Source organism: Lotus japonicus, chromosome 3, assembly GCF_012489685.1.
Source record: "Lotus japonicus ecotype B-129 chromosome 3, LjGifu_v1.2".
NCBI classification, from domain to species: domain Eukaryota; kingdom Viridiplantae; phylum Streptophyta; class Magnoliopsida; order Fabales; family Fabaceae; genus Lotus; species Lotus japonicus.
In genome coordinates this window covers 37,453,826-37,479,289 of record NC_080043.1, presented here as the reverse complement: position 1 = coordinate 37,479,289, position 25,464 = coordinate 37,453,826, and the positions used below count along the sequence as shown (strand labels likewise).

The window sequence follows — 25,464 nt, the reverse complement described above, 5'->3', positions numbered from 1 at the left end:
TCTCTCTTCTTTCCCACTTTTACCTTTTTTTTTTTTCCTAACACATCATTGATCACTCTTTATAACTACTACTTTTTTCTCTCTTCTATTATTTTCTCAATACGGATGTGGGTTGGTTTTGGTGGCAACAAATTTAATTAGTAAGGACATGATGGTAACATGTTATTATGTGCATTAGAATTCTAGAACAAAAATTCCAAGAACCGACACAAAAATTGTATAGAGAAAATGTTCAAAAAATTTATTTATAATATATTAATTGAGAAACGCAAAATGTTCGGCCGCCAACTTTTTTTTTTTTTTGAACAGAACTTATTCTTATTTCAATTATAAAATTTTCCACATCAAATTTTAATCTGACGTGTCAAAATATGTTATATGCTTCTTTTCACCATCTTTATCAATCTCCCAATCTTCTCACTCTTAAGGATGAAACCAAATGACATTCACAATCTCTCCATATTTTTCTTAATGCAACTTTCGTCTTTGGCACAACCCAGCACCCCACGTTTTCTACTATGAAAGCCACAATGACAACACTAGAGTTCCCTGTACGCTGGTGGTGGCGTTTGTATAGGGATGACAACTTGTCGTGTCGGGTCGGGTTCAGATTTTGCCTTTTCAAACCCAAATCCGAACTCTCATATCCAACCCAAACCCGTTGTAGCCTCAACCCATGTCCTAACCTAACTTGACGCATAGACTTTTTTTGCAAAACAAAACGCCACTTATATATATTATTTTTTTGTGAAAAAACTGTTTTATATTTTTTTAAATATAGTATCTTGTTGTACAAATATAACCAAATTGTTAACATGATATATAAGGGTAGTTTTGTAATTATACATATATATGTAGGGAGAACCTAATATGCACCATTTTTAGGTGGTGTAATTTTACACCACCTACTTTGACCGGGTATAGCAGGTCAACACATTATTTTTTTTAAGAAAAAATCATTAAAAATTTGTCATATATTAAATTTCTTTAAAAAAAGATGTGTTGACCTGTCATAGCAGGTTAAAAAAAGTGGTCTAAAATTAGACCACTTTAAAAGTGGTCCACATTAGGGGTCACCATATATGTATATATATAAATATTGTTCGGGTTCTGGTGCGGGTTTCACCAATACCAAACTCAGTCATATCGAGTTTTACCCGTAAATCGATTCGGGTTCGTGCGGGTACCTACGGGTTTGGGTTATATTGTCATCCGTGCGTTTGTAGCCCCTATGCCTTTTTATTTCACTTTCTTTTAGTTTCCTCATTCGACCACATCTTTGCTTGATTACATATAATTTAGAATAAATTGCTTTCGCCTTCCCTAATAGAAGCTTTAATTATATTTTCCTCCCTTCTTATTTTAAAACATACACTCCCTTCACTAAGATGATAACCTTCCCTGGACCCAAGATTTTGAGAAGCAAGGTGCTCGTCGAGTAGACCTTATGGTGATTAACTGTATGGACTCGTGGTGTAAAGGTGGATCATGATGATGTACGACGAGTGAGGTACCTGCAAAAGACATTGTGACGCTCAAGTCAGACTAGAGAATATATGAGTTTAAGAAGATCAATATGAGAACAAAAATGACTCTATTTGGTTTACAATGCTAGGATTCATATTTTATACATGTGGTTGTTCTTTTTTATTCAGCTGCTTGGTGTAACTGTTTTCCTACATGTCATAACTGAATGACCACACAACATAATAACTTAAATATAATGGTTTAGTCCGATGGTTAGACTAATCAAAGCTTGATCTTCCTTTTGTCTGATCTGGATCATTGTTATCGTGTTAGGGCCTTGATTGTCTTTAGTCTTTGGTCGAATCTCAATCCAAAGTAACTCTCTCACTTTGGGTCTTTCGATATTTGATCGGTTGGTCGAATCTTTGCATAGAACAGTAGGCCCCCTCCCAACTCGGTGCGTTTTATATATAAGACTTCGAGATTCATTTCTTTCCAACCATCCGAGCTTTATCGAAATAAATTTAGTTATGTGCATCTAATTTCCTCAAGGTTCACAAGAAGAACTAAAACGATCAGTCAAATTAACGACAGGTGGGGAATTATCCACAAATTATACTTTGGTTGTCCTTAGAGGCGATGATCGAATATGTTCCAAGCAGGCTGAAGGTTTTTTCTTTTGCACCTATTACCTTACTTGGCTAGGAATTTAGTTCCTTTAAATACGGATGTACTAAGATATTTAGTGTTGTTGTTTCTCAATTCCACCCCAATGCTTGGGGTTTTATTAGAAGTTTTCTAGTTGTCAATGATATCTTAAACATAGTTTCTTCTTTAATCTTATTCTTCCATAAAAAAAAAGTACTTGACATGAGCGAAAAATGAAAAAACATGGGTGAAGAGTAGAAGAAACTTGAAATTAAGGCATGAGCTCGAAATGAAAGAGAACGAGCAAAAATAGAAATAACTCAAATTTGACGCATGGATATTTTATTTTTCGTTACATGTAGAAAGATTGACGCGTGTATATGGATCATTGGTCGAAGTGACGTGCGACATTATAAAATAAAAAAAAACAAGAATTAACCATCTATATCACATAATTATTGTAACAATCATTTTAAACTAATCTTATAATCTTATAATTGAATTTAAAAAAGTATCAAAAAACCCAAACAAACAAGTTCTCACACTTGAAGAGAAGCAGAAGCCATTGGAGAAGAGAAGTGGGTTTGGCAATGTCGAAGTTATCAGCTTTGGGATGTGAACCAGTGACTGGTAACCCGCTTGCTCCGAAGAAAAGAGACTATAAAGTCACCAATCGCCTCCAAGAGGGGAAGCGTCCTCTATACGCCGTCGTTTTCAACTTCATCGACTCCCGCTACGTCAACGTTTTCGCCACTGTTGGTGGCAATAGGGTTCGTACTCTTTTCTCTCTTTTTTCCACAACCCATTTTTCTTTGCACTCCAAAGTTTCAATCTTTAATGCTTTATCTTGTTAATTCTTCAGGTTACCATTTATCAATGTCTTGAAGGAGGTGTTATTGCTGTTCTGCAGTCTTATGTAGATGAAGATGTGAGTCCACACTATACCCTTTTTTTTATTTGATGTTTCTAACCATAGCTTTGAGGGTTGTTGTTGTTGTTGTTATTGTTGTTGTTGTTATCTACTATCACTTGTTTTATACAAGGATTAAGGCCCCGTTTGGGAAAACAGCTTAACTAAGCGATATGGTCATAAGCCTCATAAGCGCGCTTATTCATAAGCTATTTTAAAAAGTTTATTAAAATAAATTGAAAATAAGTATATATAAGCATAAGCTCTTTTTCATAAGCTATCTTGAGTAGCTTATGAAAATAAGCTCAAAACAGCTTATGATAGGTCATAAGTTGTCTGCATAAGCTCTCCCAAACACTTGCACAAGTGCTTATGCTATCAGATAAGCTCTCCCAAACAGGGCCTAAATGTACTTGTAGGTTGCTACTGTGATTCTTCTAAAAAACAAGTGAAAATACATTAGCAAATTACACACCCCACTTGTTTATTTAGAAGAAATTTGAATCTTTAGCTATTCTTTTGGAGAGTAGGTTACTAATGGACATGTTATAAAATATAAGTGGGAGTTCCTTAGGAATCCCCTATGTTATTATTATACTGCACCAATTTTAATCTGATTTTTTTGTAGACCAGAAGGATGAATCTTTTTACACTGTAAGCTGGGCATGCAGTGTTGATGGTAACCCATTTGTTGTTGCTGGAGGAATCAATGGTATAATCCGAGTCATTGATACTGGCAGTGAGAAGATACACAAGGTATTTTGGTAGTAACAAGAGTAAAAGTTTTGTAGATCAGTATTTTTGAAGCATAAGAATGAGATTATTATTATTTTTTATTTTTTGTTTGGTTGATTGTTTGGACTTCAGAATTTTGTGGGAACTGTTGCAAACTGAATGCCTTAAATTATTTATCTGTTTAATTCAATAATGTTGACGTTAGGCATGTAATTCCTGCGGCTCCCTGACATGATACCCTTCTCTTTCCAGAGTTTTGTTGGCCATGGGGACTCCGTAAATGAAATCAGGACTCAAACGTTGAAGCCATCACTTGTGATATCTGCAAGCAAAGTAAATAGTGCCTCTCTTTGTTATTTCACTAACTAAAGAATCACTTATTTTTTCACTCAATGACATCTGAGGTTGACCAGGATGAATCTGTCCGGTTATGGAATGTTCATACTGGAGTGTGCATTTTGATATTTGCTGGAGCTGGAGGACATCGTAATGAAGTCTTAAGTGTTGTAAGTGCATTTGCATCTAACGTATCTCGCCTTTTTATTGATTAATTACCAAGTCAATAATAGAAGTTTCGATTTTTAGAGATTCATCTGACCGACTTTTTTTTTCTTATTGTAGGATTTTCATCCGTCTGATATGAATAAAATTGCCAGTTGTGGCATGGATAATACTGTAAAGATATGGTCTATGAAGGGTAAGGTATTTCGTTTTATATGTACTGGACTACTGGTGTTATTGTATTGTTGCTTTTGTTTATTCTGGTATCATCTAGTTGAGGTTCACTGTATTTCCCATAATGTAATGGATGATACCATAGGCTAACAAAGATGAAAAGTAAACCAGGGAAGATTATATATTAAGTTTTCCCCCCCAAAAGTAGTTATGACTGTTTTGGTTTGCTTTGACTTGGTTTGATTATCAGATTCAGAAAATAAACATTTGTAAAATAGTGCATCACCGACACTACGTAGTTGCAACCAATGTTAAATTTAGTTTAAGAGGTAAAGGCTTTAAATTGAAAGACGGATGAGAATTTGATAAGTTTATAACTCTTTCCTGTTTGGATTCAACAACTTAACTTCTGGACTTTGTTTACAGGAATTATACTTTTTTTTTTGGGTGAGTAGAGGGTCGTTTTGGGTGAGCAAAGGGTCTTTTATATTTGTTTCATGATAACATGGAAGCTGCAAGTAACAATTTTTTAAAAAATTTCTTGGAACATTCTTGTGGGGTTGTGATGCCCCATTCTGTTTATGCACTGGATCAATGCAAATGGGTAGTTGAGTTGATGATTTTAAGTTGGGTCCCACCATGCAGTATAGTGCCCTGTGCATAAAAACCAGAATGTACTTGATGTGTGCATAAAATATCTCATCTATTATATTGAGCCTATTTGGATACAGATTTATTAGAGCTTATCTTCTAAAAATGCACTTATAAGCTACAATAAGTGCTCTTTGGTTTGCATCCAAACAGGTTGGTAGTGTACCAATTTTATTCTTGATTCTTGTCCTTTTCATTGCTATCCATCATGTTCTTTATGTTGCTGCAGAGTTCTCGAGCTATGTAGAAAAATCATTCACGTGGACAGATCTTCCTTCTAAGTTTCCTACAAAATATGTGCAGTTTCCTGTAAGTAATAATTTATTTTAGGTACATATGATGGATCTTTTCTAATTGAATTAGTATGTAATTTCAGATATTCAATGCTACAGTTCATACAAATTACGTTGACTGTACTAGATGGTTGGGTGATTTTGTCCTCTCAAAGGTGAGTGGTTGCTCTTTCCAGCATCTGTCTACTTTCTGGTGGAAATTAGAAGTTAGGTTTGATGTAAGGGGGAAAAATTTGCTCCCTAGTTGAAATTGATTTAACTTTCACCACTTCTATTTGTAACATAAACTTATATTTTTCCATGTTGCTTAGTCTATGTAGGAGGTCATGTTTTCCTTTTCTCTATAGCCTTTAAATATACTTTTCTTATTTTATTAAAAAAAGATCTTTAACAATTGGGAGAGTAAAAGTTTGAAAGTCTTTTTTGGCCAGTACCCCAATGAGCAATTAGTGTTTTGAATTTTCTCTGATTTCCTAAGTTATGTATCAATTCCTAAAGTGGTGGTTTATGTTACCTTTTCAGAGTGTTGACAATGAAATTCTCTTGTGGGAACCTAAAGTGAAGGAACAAACTCCAGGGGAGGTTGGTTAGAATTATTATCTTTTTTTTTTTTTGCTAAAAAACACTTTTGGCCCCTGATGTTTTAAGTTTGTGCAAATTTGATAAGTTTATAACTCTTTTTTCAAGTTCTGTTTTAATGTGCAAGTTTTCATCAGCTTCATTTTTTTCTCTGTTTTTTTCCTTTCCTGGGTTTTTAGGGTGTAGTGGACGTCCTTCAGAGATACCCTGTTGCAGAGTGTGACATCTGGTTCATCAAGTTTTCTTGTGATTTCCATTTCAAGGAAGTTGCAATAGGTAAGAATAACTCATTTCAATTTTTTATAAAGTTTGAAAGAAGACCTTTGAAGGCACCAGTGAGAAGGGTTGATAACATGGTATTTACTCCTATGAAAAGTGGTAGAGGAGGCCAAAAAGAACTTGGGAAGATATTGTTAAAAATGATATCATTATCAATAATATCTCTCATAATTTGGTTTTTGATCGAGCTCAATAGCGTAGTGTGATCTATATAGCTGACATCACTTCATGGGTTAAGGCTTCTTTCTGTTGTTGTTGATGTTGTTATTGTTGTTGTTTTTGTTTTTGTTGATGTTGTTGTTGTTGATGATGATGTTGTTATTGATGTTGTTATTGTTGTTGCTGTTGTCTTTGTTGTTATTTCCTTACAGCTGTAGTTCTGCTGTGACAAGACCAGTGTATTACACATTTTGTTCCTTACATATTTCTGACAGCTTTAACTACTTTTGTTGGCAAGTTTTCAACTTCAACCTTTTACTGAGTTTCCACTTCCTTTTGTTTTTTCTGCGTCTGCCAGGCAACAGGGAAGGGAAGATTTTTGTTTGGGAATTGCAGTCAAGTCCTCCTGTTCTTGTTTCAAGGTTAGTTTATCAAGTTCTAATCATTGGAATTTTTATTTTTATCAATTTTTTGTGCTCAATCTCAAGTCACTTTCTTCAGGTTGTCTCATCTTCAATCAAAATCTGTAATCAGGCAGACAGCTATGTCCTATGATGGAAGGTAATTTTCTTTATATTTTTATTTAAGTTCAATAACTATGCACTGACACTGTAAACAAGTTTTACACGGATATTCAATCCGGATTCACTGCTTTACCATATCATAATGATTTTAAAAAGTAAATACAGAAAAGGAAACCTGGTAAGATATGATTGAATATCTGTATTAAACTCTTTACACATATAAGTTGAATCTTTTTTTACTTTTCTGTTCACAATTTTGATGCATTGTGTGATTTTTTTTTAACTGTAATCCTTTGTTATGATGTAGTACTATTTTGTGTTGCTGTGAAGATGGGACAATATGGCGCTGGGATGCTGTCACAAACTCCTCGGACTAAACTATCACAAGCTAATACCAGTTTGATGTGCAAGATGTGGTTGAACATGATGCATTTAGGGTTTATCGGATTAACTATTGATTAACTTGAGTAACCAAGTTTATTGCGTTCACCGTTTATGTATTGAAATTTTTTTTCAGTGAAAATGTTCACATGAGATGGATGTGTTACTTGATAGATGTGAAGTGTGAACCAAGTTTATTGCGTTCACCATGGATGTGTTTTTAAATTTAGTAACACATCGCTTATTTTTTATGTCAAACGCACCCCACCCGAGGATTAGTGGGTGCTTGTTTCACTTACTTAATGTTACTCCCTCCGTTCCTATTTAACTGTCCACTTTGAGTGGAGGCACACATATTAAAGGTGTGATTAATTTTGTTGATTTTTAGAAAAAGTAAGGATTATTTTTCTATTTTACCTTTTAAAGTATATGTTATCTCTCCTCATTTATTGTACTGACAAGGACATTTGTTGTAAAAACATAATTTAATGATCTCTTGAAATGCTAAGTGGACAGTTAAATAGGAATAAAAAAAATTTCTTCAAAATTCACAGTTAAATAGGAACTAACAATTTCATTGGTCAAATTATCTCTAAATGGTTATGGTCTTATGGAGTTTAATAACAATATGCATGACAGTGCAATTATTTTTACCGAAATATTGAAGTTTACTATTTTGCTATATCGTAATTAGTTTAAAACGAAAAATTCTAAATGTTAAGATATGATTGGATGTATATGTCAAAACTGTTCACAATGTGAATCATATACTATATACTATTTTTGAAACTAAAAAGTGGCAACTCCGACAAGTGTCACCCTCCTCATTCTATCCATTTCTTCATAAGTTTTCTCATACTGTAATTAGTAGGTAGATGATGTCATATTTATATTTTTCAATTTTTTAGCAATTTAAATATTAAATAATATCATTTTTTGAAAACAATTAATGTATTAATATTACATTTAATAGTTATTAATGATATTAGAATAATTAACAAAACTCTATTGTGACATTTTTTAAATATTAATGATATTAGAATAATTAACAAAACTCTATTGTGACATTTTTTAAAAATAACTACTGTATTAATTTGAGATTTAATGGTCTTTCATGAAATAAGAATAATTAATAAAAGTCAATTGTGAGTTTTTTATCATTAAGATGTATGCTGGTAAAAAGGTTTTTTTAATGATTATGGTTATTTTTTTATAACAAAATTAAAAAACATGAATATCAAATAGTTTTAAAGGATTGATTTGAAAATTAACTCATTTTTTTGTATTTACCAAAAAAAAAAGCATAACAAATTATAAAAAAGGAACTTAGAATATACCTAGGATTAGAAGAAGAAAAAACCTTAAATAGGTGATATATGTAACACCCCCTTTTTTCCCATTGTTTTATTTAAAAACGTTTATCAGAGTTTAGAAACATATTAAGGGAGTATTACACTTCTTCACGAAAACTCATTAAAATTAACACTGATTGTGTTTGAAAATTTATAAGTTCATATGCTTTCCAAAGAATGAATTATTTCTGCCAATAAAATTTCTAAACCAGCCAGATATCCTAAGATGCATAAAATCACTTATTTAAATAGGTTTATCTTCCTTGATATTCCAATAAAATTCATCATACTCAAAACTGAATTTCATAGGCACTTCGGTCATCAACAGTACGACATCACCATAATTTAGAAAATTATTCAACAACTTCCATAAGTAGAGGTTATAAAATCCTCTCGACAGAAGTGTAAAAGTAACGTAAAATATCTACCCAGTGTTACATTACAGAGCAAGACACTTATTTTATAATAATAATAATAATAATATTAACATAAGCTAAGACTCTCCGAAGCTACTCCTCATGAGCCACATCTCTACCTCCAGTACCTGAGCGATGTCGCATAGAACATCATTCCAACAGAAGGGTAAGAACTTACATTGTATAAAATATAGCATAACAAAGAGCAAGTAAACAATTCAGATTTTGCTTTATAAACTCTTCGCATTTTCTTTAAAATCTGAGTGATTATAATATTTGCTCTCAAGACAGTTTCATAATTCTTATTGTTTCAGAAAATTATAAGTTTTAAGAAGAATAATAATGGGACTTTACCACAACAGCAAAATAATTCACAAAACACATAAAACCACTGAAAACGTGAAACTTAGTGTGTGAGACTCTAATGTATGCATGTGGTACCAATTGTTAACCTTAGCGGTATCACCGCGTTCACTCCAGACAGTTAACCACCAATGAAGTCCACTCCAGACTTCCAGAACCACTCCAGTTCTGGGACAAACCTCAGTTTTCCGATGAAAACCGACACGTTGCCTCTTGACTAAATGAAGTGTATTTCGTGCAAAAACTCATAAATTAAAACATACAATTTGAGACCACTCCAGCCCCAAATATATAACATATTTTCTCACCAAATTCCATAACGAAAAATCACACCAAAATTGCACAAAATAACACTTCAATATAATTATCAAATCATTCACTATTCCACCGACAAACTAGCAACACAAAATCATCAAATGTCTCATATCAATTACCAGCAGTTCCAGAATCAATCACAGAAATAAGCAGGAACATAGCAAACTTGCAGATAAATCTGGTACTAAACGAGCACTCCAAAAATTATGAAAATTTTACCAAACATAGCCTTATACGTTAGCTTTCATACAAAATTGGTTTCATTAAATTTGGAATTCTGTAGAGAGAGTTATGCTCTCTACAGCACAGGCTGTTAGGGTGTCAGCGAGCAGAAATAGAGTGAACTTGCAGATAATTCTGGTATTGAACCAGATATCCAAAAATTATAAAAATATTACCCAATATAATCCTATGAGTTAGCTTTCATATAAAATTAGTTTCACTCAATTCGGAATTCTTTAGAGAGAGTTATGCTCTCTACAATACAGGCTGCTAGGGTATCTGCGGGCAGAAACAGAATGAACTTGCAAATGATTCTGGTATTGAACCAGCAATCGAAAAATTATGAAAATATTACCTAACATAGCCCTATGAGTTAGATTTCATACAAAATTGGTTTCACTCAATTTGGAATTCTGTAGAGAGAGTTATGCTCTCTACAACATAGACTGTTAGGGTATCTGCGGGCAAAACAGAACAGAACCCAATTTTCCCCGGAACCTCAATTTCGCTCAAAATCAATTTTGAGCACCACATGTTAACACTCAACACAGTCTCTCAGTTCTGAATTTTGAAAGAAGTTGGAGGTTCCTTCATGTTAAACTCAACCTCTGTTATACTATAATTATACAAGGTAAATTCAAACCCTTACTTTCTATGACATCGGTACAAAGCCTCCTTGACCCTTTTCTTCTTGAAGATCAAATTCTAGGTTTTCTCCACCTTTTCTGATTTATCTCTTTTTAATTCTCTCATAACCCTTAAATAATCTTACAATGGGCCCCACTCCCAACTACTCACTTAAAACCTAAAACCCTTATTTCTCTATATCACATAATAACTTAATTATCTAATAAAATCACTTGATGACCTTATCATCTAATTAAATCACATAATCACATAATCATCTAATTAAATCGCATAAATTATCAAAATACCATATAGCATAATAATAATTAAGATAAAATAATAAATAACATAATAACGAAAAGTGGGGTGTTACAATATACATATATACATATTTAAAAAAGAAAAATGAGAGAGGAAAAATGAAAATGTCTGATGTATGCCGACAGAGTACTTTTATTCTATCCGTGTATGACGCGAGATCAATACTAGTATAAATTATATTCATTGTATACGAATGTTGGAGAATTATATTGCAGAATTGTTTTTAGCTCCAAAATTAATTTTGGAGAAGCTAGAAATAATATGTTCTACAATAAACATAATCTATTATGAAATTTTATAACTAAATTTTACAACATTTTGTCCTAGGGAGATCACTTTTTCCTTAAATATGCCTAAATATAAATCATTTCACTTTCAATTCACTTCAAATCAAATTTTTAATAGCACTGATACACGCAGACACTTGGTTTGTAAAGTCATCATCTGTCAATGTAATGCCAAAATGAGTCACCGAAATTGTAGTCATAACTAGTATCTAAACTCGTGCTTTGCACGGTGAGTATGTTACCAGATTTTTTTTCAAACAACATGTTTCCTTTATCACAACTCATTATTGTGAAATTATGGACAACAAACCAGATGATAAAGGAAATTGTCCAACACATGCCATCGCAACTTAATTAAAATAGCACCACTTGTCCAATACATGATAGAAAGCAAGAAATACAATCCAGGTCGTGAAAGAAAAACATGCATGCCATTCTATCACGGCTTAAGGTGGATTAAAACATTAATAACAGCAAATTTTTCACTGGTAAAGAAAAAGTCAACACATCTCCTGCCTTCAATCCATGTGACGTGCAGAAGGCCCTCCAACCCCTACCAATCCCGAGAGCCTGAAAGATTACTTAATGTCCTGTCATGAATCAAGTCCAATGATACTTCATTTAAATATAAATCTCTCTTAATGGTTTGACTTCTAGTTTTCCCTATCTCCCTTTACCTCCAAATATTGGATATCCATTTAGTCTACCATCTTTATTGGTGCTTCTATAAACCATATAGATCTTCTCAACACATGTCCAGACCATCTTCTCTCTAAGAAACATCATATGAAGAGGACATACTCCTAAAGCAGCAACATTGGTTGAGTATATTAGCTTTCCGGGCCAAAATGATCAGACTAACCTTGACATTACTATTTATTTCTTCATGAACATCTGTAGAGACCTCATCTTCATTATTAGAATCATGCCCACCACTGTAGTCTTCGTCACATTCAGGTCCAATGTGCTCTCTAACATTTCCAGAAGAATTTTCTTTACAATATACTAAGTCTCCTAAAACTACTTGTTCAGTTCTTGCACGTGGTAGAATCAAATTCAACTGAATAAATGAATATTTTGGCTTCAACTACCATAATAATAATTCAAGGTAAGGAGAGTGTATTGAATGAAGTAAGGATGTAAGGAGATGTAAGTTCATTAGAAGTTAATTGCCACACAAAGCAAGCAGATCTAGAAAACTATTGAAGATCACATTACCATATTTTTGCACCCTTGTACTTGCTGCATGGTTCCACAAATAGCTTTGGTAACTATGTACATACCTAAAAATACAGAAGCAATGGAATTATAAGATGAAGAAGATCAATATTATCCTTCAAATATTCCATCTCAAATATCTCTATTTGTTTTCATAGCACACTTGTCTTTGCACATCACAGTAAAAGATCACCAGATAGACAGCCTATATAGCCCACTAAGAAACTTCATAGGAATTTCTTTCGTATTTTCCTAGCTTTCAAATTTTATTTATTCATTTGTGTGTTGACTTCACTGTTTTGTATTAACACACTAAAACATTTTATCATAAAGCAAAATAACCTAATGTAAGCAAGCTCAATGAATTTACTGTGAACTCAGATGTCTACCAAGATTTCAAATTTCAAATAAAATTATGTCAAATTCAAACTCAGTATGGTGAGGCATGGGTGGGGCCGCCTCCTCAGCCACAACATTCAATTATATCTTTAGTTTGAAATGGAAAGAAAAAAAAATATCAATATAAAAGAGAAGTTAAATATGCGAAAGAAAACATTTGTGATTCTTTAAGTAAGAAACAACTGAAATATAAGCACATAATTCAGTACCCAAATAAAAGATATTCATTACACAACAACAGATGATGCTAGAAACTGATGAGAGAAATGAACTTTGGCATCACAATTTACAACTCACATCATTCTCAAACTCCGTGGAATAGCTTTCAGAGCCTGCAAGCAGTTTCCAGGACACTTTTTTAAACTTTGCAGCTGCAGAGGATGTCAATAAAAAACTTGGTTATGCATCATACATGGATGAATGATAAACAATATATTAACGTCACTCTCACATCAACTGAAAGGAAACACAATGCAGAAATAATATTCATTTGAAACTCACCACAGCCCTTTCAGCAACTAAGTAGCCAAGCAAGCAACAGAGTCTTTCTGCAGCCTCCATTTCTCGATACTTTCTTCGCTATTAGACGCTGCATTGATGCTAAGCCTAACAAATCTGCTTTCGCAGTTCATCGTCTTCCGGCTTCAAGCTCTTTTCTCTCTGTTGTTCTGATCTCTGTAGTTGGAAATAGAATAGAATAATTGGAATTATATCTGTCTGTCTACAAACCACTTATTATTGTCAATTTGTCATGCATGATGTGTAGTTCAAGAGCTTTGCTTGATATGAATCTCATTGTATGCTTCCTCTTCCCACGTCTTCTTGAAGGAAACTATAAAAAAAATTTCTTCTTCATTATCCTGATTGAGGTAAAAAGTCAACACAATACCAAACTGAAGAAGCACGAGGCAGTATTTTAGGAAATTTTGCGGGTATTTGCCTAGATTTGATGAGTTAGATGAGGTTCAAAAGAATCTGTCTGACCTCAAATAAATCTTCCAAGGTCCTCTTAGATCATTAAATGCTCAGGTCCTAAACTACTTGTAATGCATTGTCAACTTGAAATCTTTCCAATATCTATGCAAAATTCTCAACCTGTTTTATCTTGATACATACATATATACTTTTTGATTCCTGCATTTTATGCGGAGCAAGATCTTTTAATAGATCTTTTTCATCTGACACCAAATGGATTTGCTCATGATCCTAACTAAAATGTCTTAAATCTCAAGATATACGTCATGAGTGACTCTTTTTGGAACAAAATCTTATCTAATCCTACCAAAAAATAATCATCTTCAAGATAAGTGATGAGAAAATGGATGTGAAGAAGGTCACCCACCTGGATTCTTCAGTGTGGATATCCTTCCAATATCTCCGATCATCAATCCCGGTTATGGATAGTCCCTTGAATGATAAGCACATACAAATTTTTCCCGTGCTTTTATCCAACCAAACTTTCTGCAATAAAAAAAACCCATATATTCAAACATTAATTCTTCCTCTAAAAAATGATTTAATCAAATAATTAATCAACCAAACCATTAACTAATTACCTTGGATTAAGAGCGGCGTAAGTGGCTCTTTTGCTCGAATCGGAGGGAAAATCGGTGAAGATTTCCCTGACAATCGCACGGTAATTGGCGGGGAGCTTGGATTCCCAGACAAAATCGGCGGAGGAAGCAGTGATTCAAGGTCGCTAGCTGGCAGATCTGAGGAGGATCAAAGCGACGCAGCTCCCCGGCAATTCACCAAATGACGGCGAGACTTGGTGTGCGTGGCGGCGAGAGAAGACGATACCCATGACCATCAAACGGAGATCGGAAACGCGATTCAGTGTGGCAACTATCCATTTTTCTGCTCGATTTATAGACTCAGAATTCCCAATTACAACAGATTATTGTTAGCAGTTCTGTGATTTTTGCCACACTGAATCGGAGAAAACGGGGAAGGACTTTATAAACCGGAAATGGGTTGTTTGTGGATGGTTGTGGTTGATATGCATGTTTGGTGTTCAATTTATAGACCGGAAATTCGAACATTCATCCCGCCAAAGGATCCAGCGAATACGGGGATGGACAGCCATCAATTATGTGGTTCAGCCAGTGCAAAATTATCAGAAACATGGGCTGATAACACATTGCGTTAAAAATTGACACTGGAGCAATGCTTATAGAGTGACAGAAGCAACTATGTGCCCTCCCCAAGAGAAAACGATACCGACCTATCTACCCTACTTAAGAGATAACGGGTCCAGCTATTTGATCTTTTAAACTTACTACCTATAACGTCTGCCCAAGATAGTTGCCTGAAACCTTGACACGTGGAGAGTTGGTCTAAGCAAGACACGTTGGATTTTTGTCTTCCAAACCGGCTTCTGTTTTGTATCTAGTATAGATTATATCCCCTTCGGCGTCTAATTATATGGCAGGAAGGAATCTGGATTTTCTTCTTTTTGCGTCATTAAACTGCCAAAGAATATGAGACTTCACAACTCTATTGCAATTTTTGCTCAAGGGATCAAAATTTTCTGTTACACCAAATAGGAGGCTTGATTTGCCTAACTTGTACAATACTCAACAAGGACTTGTATGCTATATATATATATATGCACAAAATTTGAAACCTGTGTTCAAAAATCATTTGATTATATTTATACAGCAAAAATGACGGAAGGACGTTAAAGTTGATTCCGTAATTGCGTCAATAAGTCCTGCATAGTCCCTATCTTTTGACTCAGGGTGATGAGGGTAAGGCGTTGAGATGAAGAAGACTCTGCTGAAGTACCGATATCATTGATTAAATCATTAAGTTTAGCCTGTGAATCTGAAACTGCTTCCTCAAGCAAAGTGAAAGTTTGTTCTGTAGTTTTGTTCGGTTCTTCGTTTATCTGGTATGCGAATGGAGAAAGTCCTCTACTACCCACACTACCGTCTCTACTAACCTTTTCAGAAGAGAAAATCCTGTCAATGCCTTCGCTTCCTGCAAGTTATCATTACCATTATTAGAAGATGATAACTGTTCAGAGAACAAGAAAATAAAACTGCTAGAAATAGCAAACTTGTAGGAAGATTGGTAGGTGTTCTGATGAGCTCAAAATTAGAGTTCATGAGAATCTGCAGAAAATTAGAATTTACTTATCTCCATTACTCCATATATGGTGCTTGCTTGTCTGTTAATTGAAGTCTGAATTCACCATTTTCATAAATTAGTTCAAGTGGAACAATCAAGATAGTATTCAACAATACTTTTGGAATTAAGTTCTCATCTTTCAGGGTTAATACAGGCTATTTTTAAGCAGTGTCATATGTGGGATCCAGCTGAGGTAGTCATCAAATTAGCAGCCACTTGGAGTCAAGACACCTTGTTTTGAAGCATTATACTTTTCCTAAAAATTGTTTTTTGAAAACTAAGACTAATAGGTAGGACCCTTGTGGCTACTAGTCTTGTGCACTGCCTCTCTTTAATCTATATGCCACACTAGTTAAGAATGCTAAGACCTCAAATCTCAAATCCATTTTCTGCCCTACACCTTCTGACCTTCTAAAGATAAAAGCAATTCCACATCCTAACTACAGGTAAGATTCAAGGTTTCCATAAATAGAAGTATAGAACCTAGAAGAATAAGATTTTTTGTCTAATGAAAATTAAATCAATGCATAAGAAACTTTGAGAACATACCTAGGTTGCCGAGTTGATCTATTACAGACTGACCAACAGAACCTTCAAGCTTCAACAATCGTATAATTCCAGCAGTTATCCGGCCAATTGAATCGAGTTCAGATTTGCACAAAGAAGTGAGGTGCTGAAGCTCATCCCTGGTTACAACAGCCTCAATCTGCATGGTAAAATCATCATATCATGAAACCTTCTTATCAAAGAGACAATGCTCCATACTTAAATATAAAATTCTCATTACCGGCTGTTTAACAGAGAATTTTAGGTTTTCCACTTCCCAATTAGTCATTTCATCATCAAAGTTCTCCTCACATAATATCAAGCGAGCTTCAAGACCAATTCCTCCAACTGTGTCAGTAAATTCTTTAACCCCATTTGCAATTGGCATTGCTGAAGGTGTGTCTTTTTGGGTATGAGGCTTCATGATTTGTAGCCCTTGAACTCCAACCTGCATGCACAGGCGCATCAGGCAAGGTGTATGATAGGAGAGTTACACATATTTAACGATAAGAACAAGAATAAAACACACAAATAAAACCAATTAATAATGATAATTAGTTTAACTATCATTTTTAAAGTTTAAACTTTTTTAGGTGTTGAATTGCTCTTGCAATTTCGACCCGGGTGTGGTGAAGGCAAAAGGTGTTCCCAAGTGCGCGTTTCCTAGGAATTGAACTCTTGACCTAGGTGTTCAAAAAACCACTAACAGGTTATAACATTTCCAAGGCAAGATAGGTTATAACATTTCCAGGGTAAGTATATACTTGCTGTGCTTTGATCATTAATATTATGCGTGGTTTACACACATAATCATTATAACAAATATGATAAGAAAGCCTTCTACCCTCATGTTTGTCCTTTTAATCCGAGTAAGAAAATCTTCCTTCTAACTTTTACAATAATGAATAACCAGCAGCAAACGGCAGATTCCATCAGTCAAAGGTTGTCCAAGGGTAAGCTATTAGATAAATCATTATGCAGATGCTAATTTAGCTAATTGAAGGCACTGTACATCTTAGGACCATTCCCCAAAGATCCAATTTAAAACATTAAATTTTATTGTATGGCCATTTAGTTCTTTCATGTAATACAAATCAAACACCGAAAACCTGCATTTATGTATATTTTACAAATTGTAATTACCAAATTCTAAATATAACAAAATCAAAATGAAAGCCATATTAGCTGAAAGGAAAAACGAATTAGGAAAGGTAGTTCACAAAAGATAACAAAAAGTAAATTATATACAGATAAAGGATCAACTTTAACCATGAAAACTAAGTTCTACACGATGATTTATCAAATGACAAATTGCACTGACCTCTCCTCCTTCATACACTATTTAGAACAATAGAGGGATGCTGAGTGTTATAGTGATAAATCTTAGGGGAGGTTATTGCAATAATGATAAAGGTCAGGGGAGGTCAGTGCAATGTCCCCAATAAAATAAGGGTGGTTAGTGTCTACTTAAATAATAGAGCGGAGGTTAGGACAATAATGATAAACTCAGGGGCGGTTAGTGCAAATTGCCCTTTATCAAAAACAAGAGTCTGCTCATGTTTTCAACCAGAAGTTTGGTTAATTTCCACAAATGAGTTATTTATGTTAAAACACGTGAATATTTACTAGTCAACAGAAAAATGTGTAGCACGTCTACAGATCAATTCCAAAAAAGAAAAATCAGTCTAGTTCTATTGGTTTGCCAGATTTCCTGACACATGCTGCACAAATCGTATCATGGATGATAGATTGAATTTTGGAAGTATCAATGTGGCATTTCATGTTTTGCAACTCCTGCAGGATATGATGTCTGAGAATGCCAAACTAATTTTTTAGTAAGCATTGAACTTGTTTTCTCTATTTTTTAGTTTCAACAAAAAAATTTAACTTCATTCTTGAAAGCAGAAAGTAAAAATTTTATACAATAAACATTAAATCTTGAAAAATCAGAAAGAATTGCTTCTTTACCGTAACCAGCTCTACTGGACTCTGCTGTATTCTGCGCAATTGTGCTTTTCCATCTGAAACATTTTCTGGGTTGCTTTTTGCATTTACTCGCAAACCAGAGAAAGATGTGTGCCAAGACCTCTCTTCTCTGTCTTCATCTTCAAGGCTAGAGAACCACCACCTTTGAGCCATATCTTGCGAACCTTCAAGAGCAAACAACCAGCCTCTCAATTCTATAGTTACATCCACGTCATCTGGCTTCTTCAAGTGTGGGAAACTGGTTTCTCCCACTGCTTTCATACCATCTTCTGAATCATCACCACTTAGAGGAGTTGTCTTAAATAGTTTTGATAATGGTCCTTTTTGTAAATTTTCCAAGCCTTTACAAAGACCAGCCCCAGGGGCTCCATCAGGCCCAAGTATTCCAAACTTATGCAGGAGGGCTTCAGCATAGTTCATTCCTCCAGCAAGACGAACCCCAGATACAGAAGCTGAGACATTCAAACTATGAGACTCCATGTCTTGTTCATGTAATGGTATGACATGACCCATGTTTATGTCCAGAAACGGGACTGGATGAGCGTTCGCATTCAATATATGTTTCTCATTCTTGTGCACCCAGAAAACAGCTCTTAGTTGAGGATATCCATCATCAATTGGAGAGGGAGCATTTTTGCTAGAACTCAAGAATGAGCCATTTTCATATGACAAGTGCCCCTCAGCATCCACACAACATATCTCAACACTCTCCCAACGTAAAGTAGATGAAACAACAATAGCCCCACCAAGGGTTCTATGTTTGACACTAGTTAACAGATCATCTCCAACGAATTGCACTAAAGGCATACCCTCAACATTCACTGGAGAAGACTCCAGAAATCGAAGTTGGAGGTATTTCACTGCTAAACTCACAGCAGTGTCACTAGGAACCTTATCCACCAGCTTTCCATTAAATGATTTGCCCCTAATGTCCTCCAATTGTTTCCTTTTTCCAGCCATTGCTATCTTTTCACTAATTCTCCCAAAATGAGCGTAGAGATCTAGGACAAAAAATAACTGTTCCACAGAAGTGTTGGACAAATACTGTTCGCAAGCAACTCCAACCCTGACAATACCCCCTGGAGGAGGAACTTCTAACAATGGACTGCCATCTGCAGTTGCCATAGCTACTTCAATGCAAGTATCTTTCAGGTCAACACATCTCCACAATTGTGCAGTCTGTCCATGGGAATTTTGATGTCTGGATATACCGGTAGATGCTTCCAGAGACAAAGTAAGCTGGGATGCTCTGGCAGTCCACTTCTTCTGGCTAGCATCAATCGGTTGACCTTCCCAAAGACAGAAGCAAGCAGGATCCTTCTCAAGGTTCAGCATTCTTAGTTTCAATGTGGGTGAGTCTAAAAAGAACAGGTTTTCGATATTAAGCTTTGCTCCAGCAAAGGAGGTCTGGGCTGTATTGTCCATGTCAGTAAAAGGAACAGTAACATCCAGTCCCTTGAGAGAGAAAATAAAAGATTTCAATGAGAAATCTGGTAAAATGTCACCAGGGCTGACAACTATTCCATCAGCTAACAAAGAGGATATCCTCAGACATGATTCTTCCTGCAGATGAATCTGAAAATATAGAAAGATCATGAAATAATATGATTGCCAAAAATATAAACAAAAATAGATGCGCTATAAGACTATGCCAGGTCATTTATTGAAAGAAACTGCAAATACCATAAGAGGCTGGCAGTCAATAACAGTTTGAGAAGCAAAGGATGGTGGGAGTGGAGAAGGCATGGTCTGAAGAGCATGGAGGCATATTAGAGGGGTTCCCTCAGTCAACTGCCATTGCTGCTCTTGTAAAGGATATATTGGAGGGCAAAAGCTTTTGGCTGCCAAAAGAAAGGATAGATAACATAATTAAACAAACAATATATGCCTTGCCTAACTGATAACGTCTTTTCAAAATTATGTGCTAATACCAAATTCTGGCACATGAAAAGTATTTCCTGTGACAGCTTGCAATGATGGTTGCACTAAGGCACATGGAGGGCAAGAAAAGGTGTCCCTGCATTCCCATAAACACAAAATACAATTTAGTTTTGGGCAAGTCAAATAATAATAATAATAATAATAATAATTTGTGTTGTTTCAACTATCAAGAGCACGAAAATGATCATAGATGCTGGTCTTATTTCTATTCCTAGAAAAAACAAAGAAATTCTTATTGTTTTCCTTTCCCATTTTCATTTGCATTAACTTCTCCAAATCTAACCCAAGATAGATACCACAAAAGTATTGGCTGCCCTACTTCATCCTACCATCTTAACCCATTGTCAATGTATTCAGATCAGTTAGTTCCCTGTTTCCATTCAAATCCTATGAACACATAACATAATAAATAATAAATTGACCCAAACACCACCACCATACACACACACACAGCTCACAAAATTTTATTAATAGTGGTTTCAAACTGGGTTCAGACACACAAACCTTAAAATTAATCCACCAATTGTAATCCTGGTCAAGTTCTTGTCATTATCTCCTTCAGAAAGACTGGCCTGTAAGGACAGTCAACAAACAGTATAGCTCTACAGTCAATGAAAGCCTGATAACGTTGCACAGCCAAAGATTACCATTACCAACATAGTAATATGAAATTGAGAGGTGATAAGATGTGTATAGTCAATGACATCTAACACCTATTACATGAATAATCCAAGGGAACAAGAAGAAGCTTTCCATCTTTTGGCTTTTATTGTATCTTACATATAAAACCATTCAGGTATCTTCGTCCAATGACTTCAACTTTTTGAAAGGTTCGTTCATGGCATAGTATCAAAACCTCTTATAACCATGTGATTCAGAGCTCAATCCTTGTTGCTCTGATTAATCTGTATAAAAGTTGATAACTAAGGGTTTGTTTGACATTAATTTTAAGAAACGGTCTTTTTGTTTTTTTAAAAGATCAACTTGCTTGAATTGATGTTTTCTATTTACTTGTTCTTTAAACTTGTTCCTGTTTTCTATTTTTTCGAACAAGAAAACAGTGACATCTTTGAGCTGTTTTTGTTTTCTTTTTTCATTTTGTGTTCTCGAAACAAGTTAAGACACAGAACAGGTTGTTCTCATTAATGGCAAAAGTGCAAGTATTGCAGTAGGGTTTTAAATGAAGAGCTATGCTATTTTGCACGATTACCCTTGTGCAGGACATAGACGACTTCAACGGCAGTTGCAGTTTTACACTTTCGAATTAAATAAAAATTAAAACAAAATAGAATAAGATCATGATCTAAAGGTTGTTATGGGTTCGTCAGGTTTCTTGTCATGCCCTTGATCATTTCCCTTAAATGATATATTACTCGATGGCAAAAGAACTACATGTGAAAGGCATCGTAGCCCCCCCCCCCCCCCCCCCCTCTCCCGAAAAAAAATCTTATAGGAGTCCATTTGATCACCCTTTCTCATCCGTGCTTCTATAGGTCTTCTTCACATAGGCCCAAACAATCTAAGACGAGAATCTACCAACTTAAAAAATGTAAGGTTCTGTACTCATTTTGAATCCTATTCTAACTATTAGATAAGGCTAATGTAGTGTCACCAACACCAATACAGAGAGCAATAGGGACAAACACCCAAGAAAAAAGAACGAGTGCAAGAACTTCAGATGATGTCAGAAGTATAAAATTGAAAAACTTACGCGAGAAAAAAAGAGGGACTGCATCAAAAGCTCAAGCTGGAACTCTGCAAGTTAATGCCAAATGTAGGATCATTTTGAAATCAATCTTGTACACAAAACTATTAGCCCTAGGATATTTACTAATAATTAAAGAGGATATAGGTCAATATATATTAAAAAATAAAAGTATGTATGGGGCTAAAGACTAACCAGTATCTTTAATGCAAAGAAATATATGATCTACTACAATTGAGACAAGAGAGCGCCCAGCCACTTCAGTGGATAGCTGTCAAGATTCAATCACAGACAGACACATAAATTCATAACAAAACATGATAAACTAGTAAGCATTGGTAAACTCAAAGGAACAATATGTAACCTGCTGAGCCTTGAAATCAACATCACCTCGGTTTAGACAAACATATACTCCTGTCATACAGCGGAGAAATGCACGTAGTCCTGCTCATATATGTTACATTAGATTCATTTCACATCCATACCATTTTATCTATCAACTCAATAAGGATACAAGAAACACAAAATTTGCACTTTTGCTTACCTGGTTCACTTAATGCAGGGCAAACAGCTTCATTTATGTGCAATTGAACCTCAAGTCCGAGAGGACTGTTCAACTCAGTTCTCTGAATTGTTATCTGTTAAAAATTATACATCCAACCTATATTTCATGACTTATAATATTCTGTAATGAAACAATATTTATAAAATAAATTGGAGGAACTGAATTCATTACATATGCTTCTCCCGATATTCCTTCTATAAAACGTTCTCCTCCAAAGAATACTCGTTTTGCACCATCATCATCCCTCAGGTTTGATCCATCTTGAGAATGGTCAAATGTGGGATCTGTGAACGTGTCAGGATGAGGCAAAAGATCAATAGACAAAGATTGCCATTCCAATTTCTGGACAGGACGAGAAAAGTGAGAATTATGAGATGGTAATACAGAGAACAGAAAATAATTTCTGAAAGAATCTTCTTACAAAAAAAGAGCAATAATATAGAAGAGAAATATGAAGAAAAGATAATGATACCAATACAGCACATATATTTAAGCTAGTGAAGGGGGAAGATATACTTTGAAGACATATATGTACTTCTTGTTACTGGAGAATTCCCGTGCTTCCTTAAGATTAACAACCTGATAAGGGAAATTTTCTTCAATATAATGCTACACTCAACATCTATAGTTAGAAAATATTGTAAATCTGAGTTTCAAAGTAACACCTGCCAGTTTTCATTTGTGGTATACAGCAAAAGGTTGCGTACAGTAATAGATGCCATAGGTGGTGCCCTGCACCCAGAAACAGTGAATGGAGATGCTTACGTACCGGTTAGAGATAAATCTTTGAGCCGAAAGTAATGTAAAATTCATCAGCCATCAGGTTTATGCCTAAAGATACCCAAAATAACCACAATCTATTTTTAGATACTGCATCAACCCCCGTAGAGAACATGATACTAATTTCAATTTATGGAGATCCTTAAGACTAGACAGTTCTGGCAGACCAAAACTTTAGTGAATAACATTTTTAATTCAGAGCACTAGTGAAAAGAACTTACCATGCTGCTCCCCCTTGGCGACGAGAACTACCACGGGTTTCAAGTAATAGATTAACCGTATGTATTTGTATAGTCATGCCATCTGCAATCTGTTGATTGGCCAGTCAGTATGAACCAGTAAAATTCAAGTAAGATATTTTGTTATATAGACAGGTGATTGACATTTGCTAGGAAGTAGGAACTACCAAACCTAAAAGAAAGTAATGTGGTAGACTGAAAGGCATTGCAGTAAACGAACCTTTCATTAGGACTTAAATAACCTGCCTCTAGTTTGTACCGTCCCCTATTTCCTCCAATTAAAAAATGACAAATCACTGAACAAAATTCTTTCTATTCGAAATATTAACATTCTCTCGTCAGCCGTCAGTTTTTCTTTTTGGCTGAGGTCTTACTTTTAAATTGGAAGAACAAGAAAAGGGACATGTGATCCGATAATCTTCCACTAAACCCTTATCATCCTACTCTCCTCGATAATTGTCTAATATTTAATAACCTCTCCCAATAGTCAACACATTATGTTTGTTTGCCTATAACTTCATTCATGTCACCGAAAATTCTCCCCACAACTACACTGGCAAGACGAAAACTGTTCAAATTCAAATCTCCCAACCGTAACCCCTTTCACATTATGAAATCTGACTACAAAATCAATCTATAGATATTCAAGTCACCGTGTAACAAAATGACCACTTTAACATCATCATTCATATTCAAGTACATCAACTCAGGCTAAGAAAGAAAACACAGTATTCAAACTCAAACCTTATCAGCAAAACCATAACCGCTTCCTTTAGCCGCGGCCGCCGACGGCGTAGAAGAACTGCACATATATAACAGCACAACCAACAAAAAAAGCAGCAACATCAAATTTAAACTAAAGCAAATGCAGTAAGTAATCATCATTTCAAGCATCACAAATTTCATTTCCATGTTGACCTGTTTTGACTTGGAGATTCATCAGACTCCGAATTCTCCTCCAGAACCAGATCGAGTCTATCAATTTCCACAACAATCGGCTCCGTTTGCACATTACTCACCGACGGAAGCTGAAAAAAGCAACAAAAATCAAACAATCGCTAACACAGTTCGATGAAAAAAGCAAGTTAGTTAGCGAGTAACTGAATGAAACTCAACCGTTATCTCGAGTTTGCCAACTCTGGCGGAGGCGACGTTGAGCGCCGGCGGCAATCCGACGCTGGAATGCAAGGCGTCGCCGTCGATATCTGAGAATCATCGAAGTCAGAGAAATGGAAATTGAATTCGGAAAAATGGATTTGAATTTGGATTTGGAGGTTTTATACCTAAATTGGAGAGGTGAACGGTGTGGCCTTGAAGCTTGAACTGTTCACGGGTGAAGGATTTGAGCCAGTACTTGAGAGTGTACTCCAGAGCCCGACCCAGTATGGACTCCATTTAACGGAATGGATCGGGTTCGGATCAAGGAATCGGGTCGGGTTTGTGCTCTGAGCTGAAGGCGAAGATGAAGAAGGTGGAGAATAGAGATCTTTGTTGTTTCTTCTTGTGCAGTGCAACCATCTACTCATTGTGCTGTGATGAGAGGGATGGGGGTAAAGAGGGAAAATGGCATGTCGATTGCGGCGAGTGCGAGAGAGAGAGCACGTGCGGCACGTGCTAGAGTATGTGAAGGTTTGTCTTTTTATTTTCTATGGTATAATGGTATCCTATGATGATCTGGAATGTCTTCTGACACAAAACTATATTTTAACAGTATTCCCATTCATAAAGGGTTGGCATGAAAATATATTC

The 25,464-nt window shown here is 35.2% G+C and overlaps 3 protein-coding genes across 5 annotated transcripts; 1 reads left to right on the top strand and 2 right to left on the bottom strand.

The window, feature by feature from the left end:
• The first annotated feature begins 2,628 nt into the window (after positions 1-2,628).
• LOC130709562 (polycomb group protein FERTILIZATION-INDEPENDENT ENDOSPERM) lies at positions 2,629-7,624 on the top strand. Its single transcript, XM_057558951.1, has 13 exons — positions 2,629-2,885; positions 2,978-3,043; positions 3,659-3,781; positions 4,013-4,093; positions 4,174-4,266; positions 4,382-4,457; positions 5,316-5,395; positions 5,463-5,534; positions 5,902-5,961; positions 6,138-6,234; positions 6,755-6,818; positions 6,898-6,957; positions 7,228-7,624. The coding sequence occupies exons 1-13, from the start codon at positions 2,706-2,708 to the stop codon at positions 7,295-7,297; spliced, it is 1,122 nt and encodes a 373-aa protein (XP_057414934.1). The 5' UTR covers positions 2,629-2,705; the 3' UTR covers positions 7,298-7,624.
• A 4,279-nt stretch (positions 7,625-11,903) lies between these two features.
• LOC130709561 (uncharacterized) lies at positions 11,904-14,131 on the bottom strand. Its single transcript, XM_057558950.1, has 3 exons — positions 13,323-14,131; positions 13,119-13,192; positions 11,904-12,487 (listed from the first exon to the last, which is right to left on the bottom strand). The coding sequence occupies exons 1-3, from the start codon at positions 13,380-13,382 to the stop codon at positions 12,370-12,372; spliced, it is 252 nt and encodes an 83-aa protein (XP_057414933.1). The 5' UTR covers positions 13,383-14,131; the 3' UTR covers positions 11,904-12,369.
• A 1,159-nt stretch (positions 14,132-15,290) lies between these two features.
• Positions 15,291-25,262, bottom strand: LOC130709560 (uncharacterized). Of its 3 annotated transcripts, none has more exons than XM_057558947.1 (19): positions 24,999-25,259; positions 24,832-24,920; positions 24,634-24,743; positions 24,460-24,517; positions 23,698-23,786; positions 23,362-23,428; positions 23,213-23,275; positions 22,868-23,038; positions 22,676-22,769; positions 22,496-22,575; positions 22,327-22,402; positions 22,138-22,181; positions 20,931-20,998; positions 20,417-20,502; positions 20,169-20,326; positions 18,468-20,060; positions 16,741-16,947; positions 16,503-16,659; positions 15,291-15,803 (listed from the first exon to the last, which is right to left on the bottom strand). In XM_057558947.1, the coding sequence occupies exons 1-19, from the start codon at positions 25,108-25,110 to the stop codon at positions 15,502-15,504; spliced, it is 3,624 nt and encodes a 1,207-aa protein (XP_057414930.1). In that variant the 5' UTR covers positions 25,111-25,259; the 3' UTR covers positions 15,291-15,501. The 3 variants fall into 3 exon arrangements, with proteins under 3 accessions (XP_057414930.1, XP_057414932.1, XP_057414931.1); XM_057558948.1 differs by lacking the exon at positions 15,291-15,803 and adding an exon at positions 15,821-16,007 and having other exon boundaries at positions 24,999-25,262; XM_057558949.1 differs by lacking the exons at positions 24,460-24,517; positions 24,634-24,743; positions 24,832-24,920; positions 24,999-25,259 and having other exon boundaries at positions 23,362-23,527; positions 23,698-23,767.
• Positions 25,263-25,464: the final 202 nt, after the last annotated feature.

Bases quoted from the DNA above. Each gene is read 5' to 3' on its own strand.
- LOC130709562 (XM_057558951.1), top strand. From the start codon at position 2,706: ATGTCGAAGTTATCAGCTTTGGGATGTGAACCAGTGACTGGTAACCCG. The intron at 4,094-4,173 runs GTAAATAGTGCC...GAGGTTGACCAG, and splicing joins TTGTGATATCTGCAAGCAAA to GATGAATCTGTCCGGTTATG. The intron at 5,396-5,462 runs GTAAGTAATAAT...ATGTAATTTCAG, and splicing joins CAAAATATGTGCAGTTTCCT to ATATTCAATGCTACAGTTCA.
- LOC130709561 (XM_057558950.1), bottom strand. From the start codon at position 13,382: ATGGAGGCTGCAGAAAGACTCTGTTGCTTGCTTGGCTACTTAGTTGCT. The intron at 13,193-13,322 runs GTGAGTTTCAAA...CATCCTCTGCAG, and splicing joins TAGTTGCTGAAAGGGCTGTG to CTGCAAAGTTTAAAAAAGTG. The intron at 12,488-13,118 runs GTGAGTTGTAAA...CTGTATTTTTAG, and splicing joins CCACGGAGTTTGAGAATGAT to GTATGTACATAGTTACCAAA.
- LOC130709560 (XM_057558947.1), bottom strand. From the start codon at position 25,110: ATGGAGTCCATACTGGGTCGGGCTCTGGAGTACACTCTCAAGTACTGG. The intron at 24,518-24,633 runs GTCAACATGGAA...ATATATGTGCAG, and splicing joins GAATCTCCAAGTCAAAACAG to TTCTTCTACGCCGTCGGCGG. The intron at 23,787-24,459 runs GTTTGAGTTTGA...GCCAATCAACAG, and splicing joins GTTATGGTTTTGCTGATAAG to ATTGCAGATGGCATGACTAT.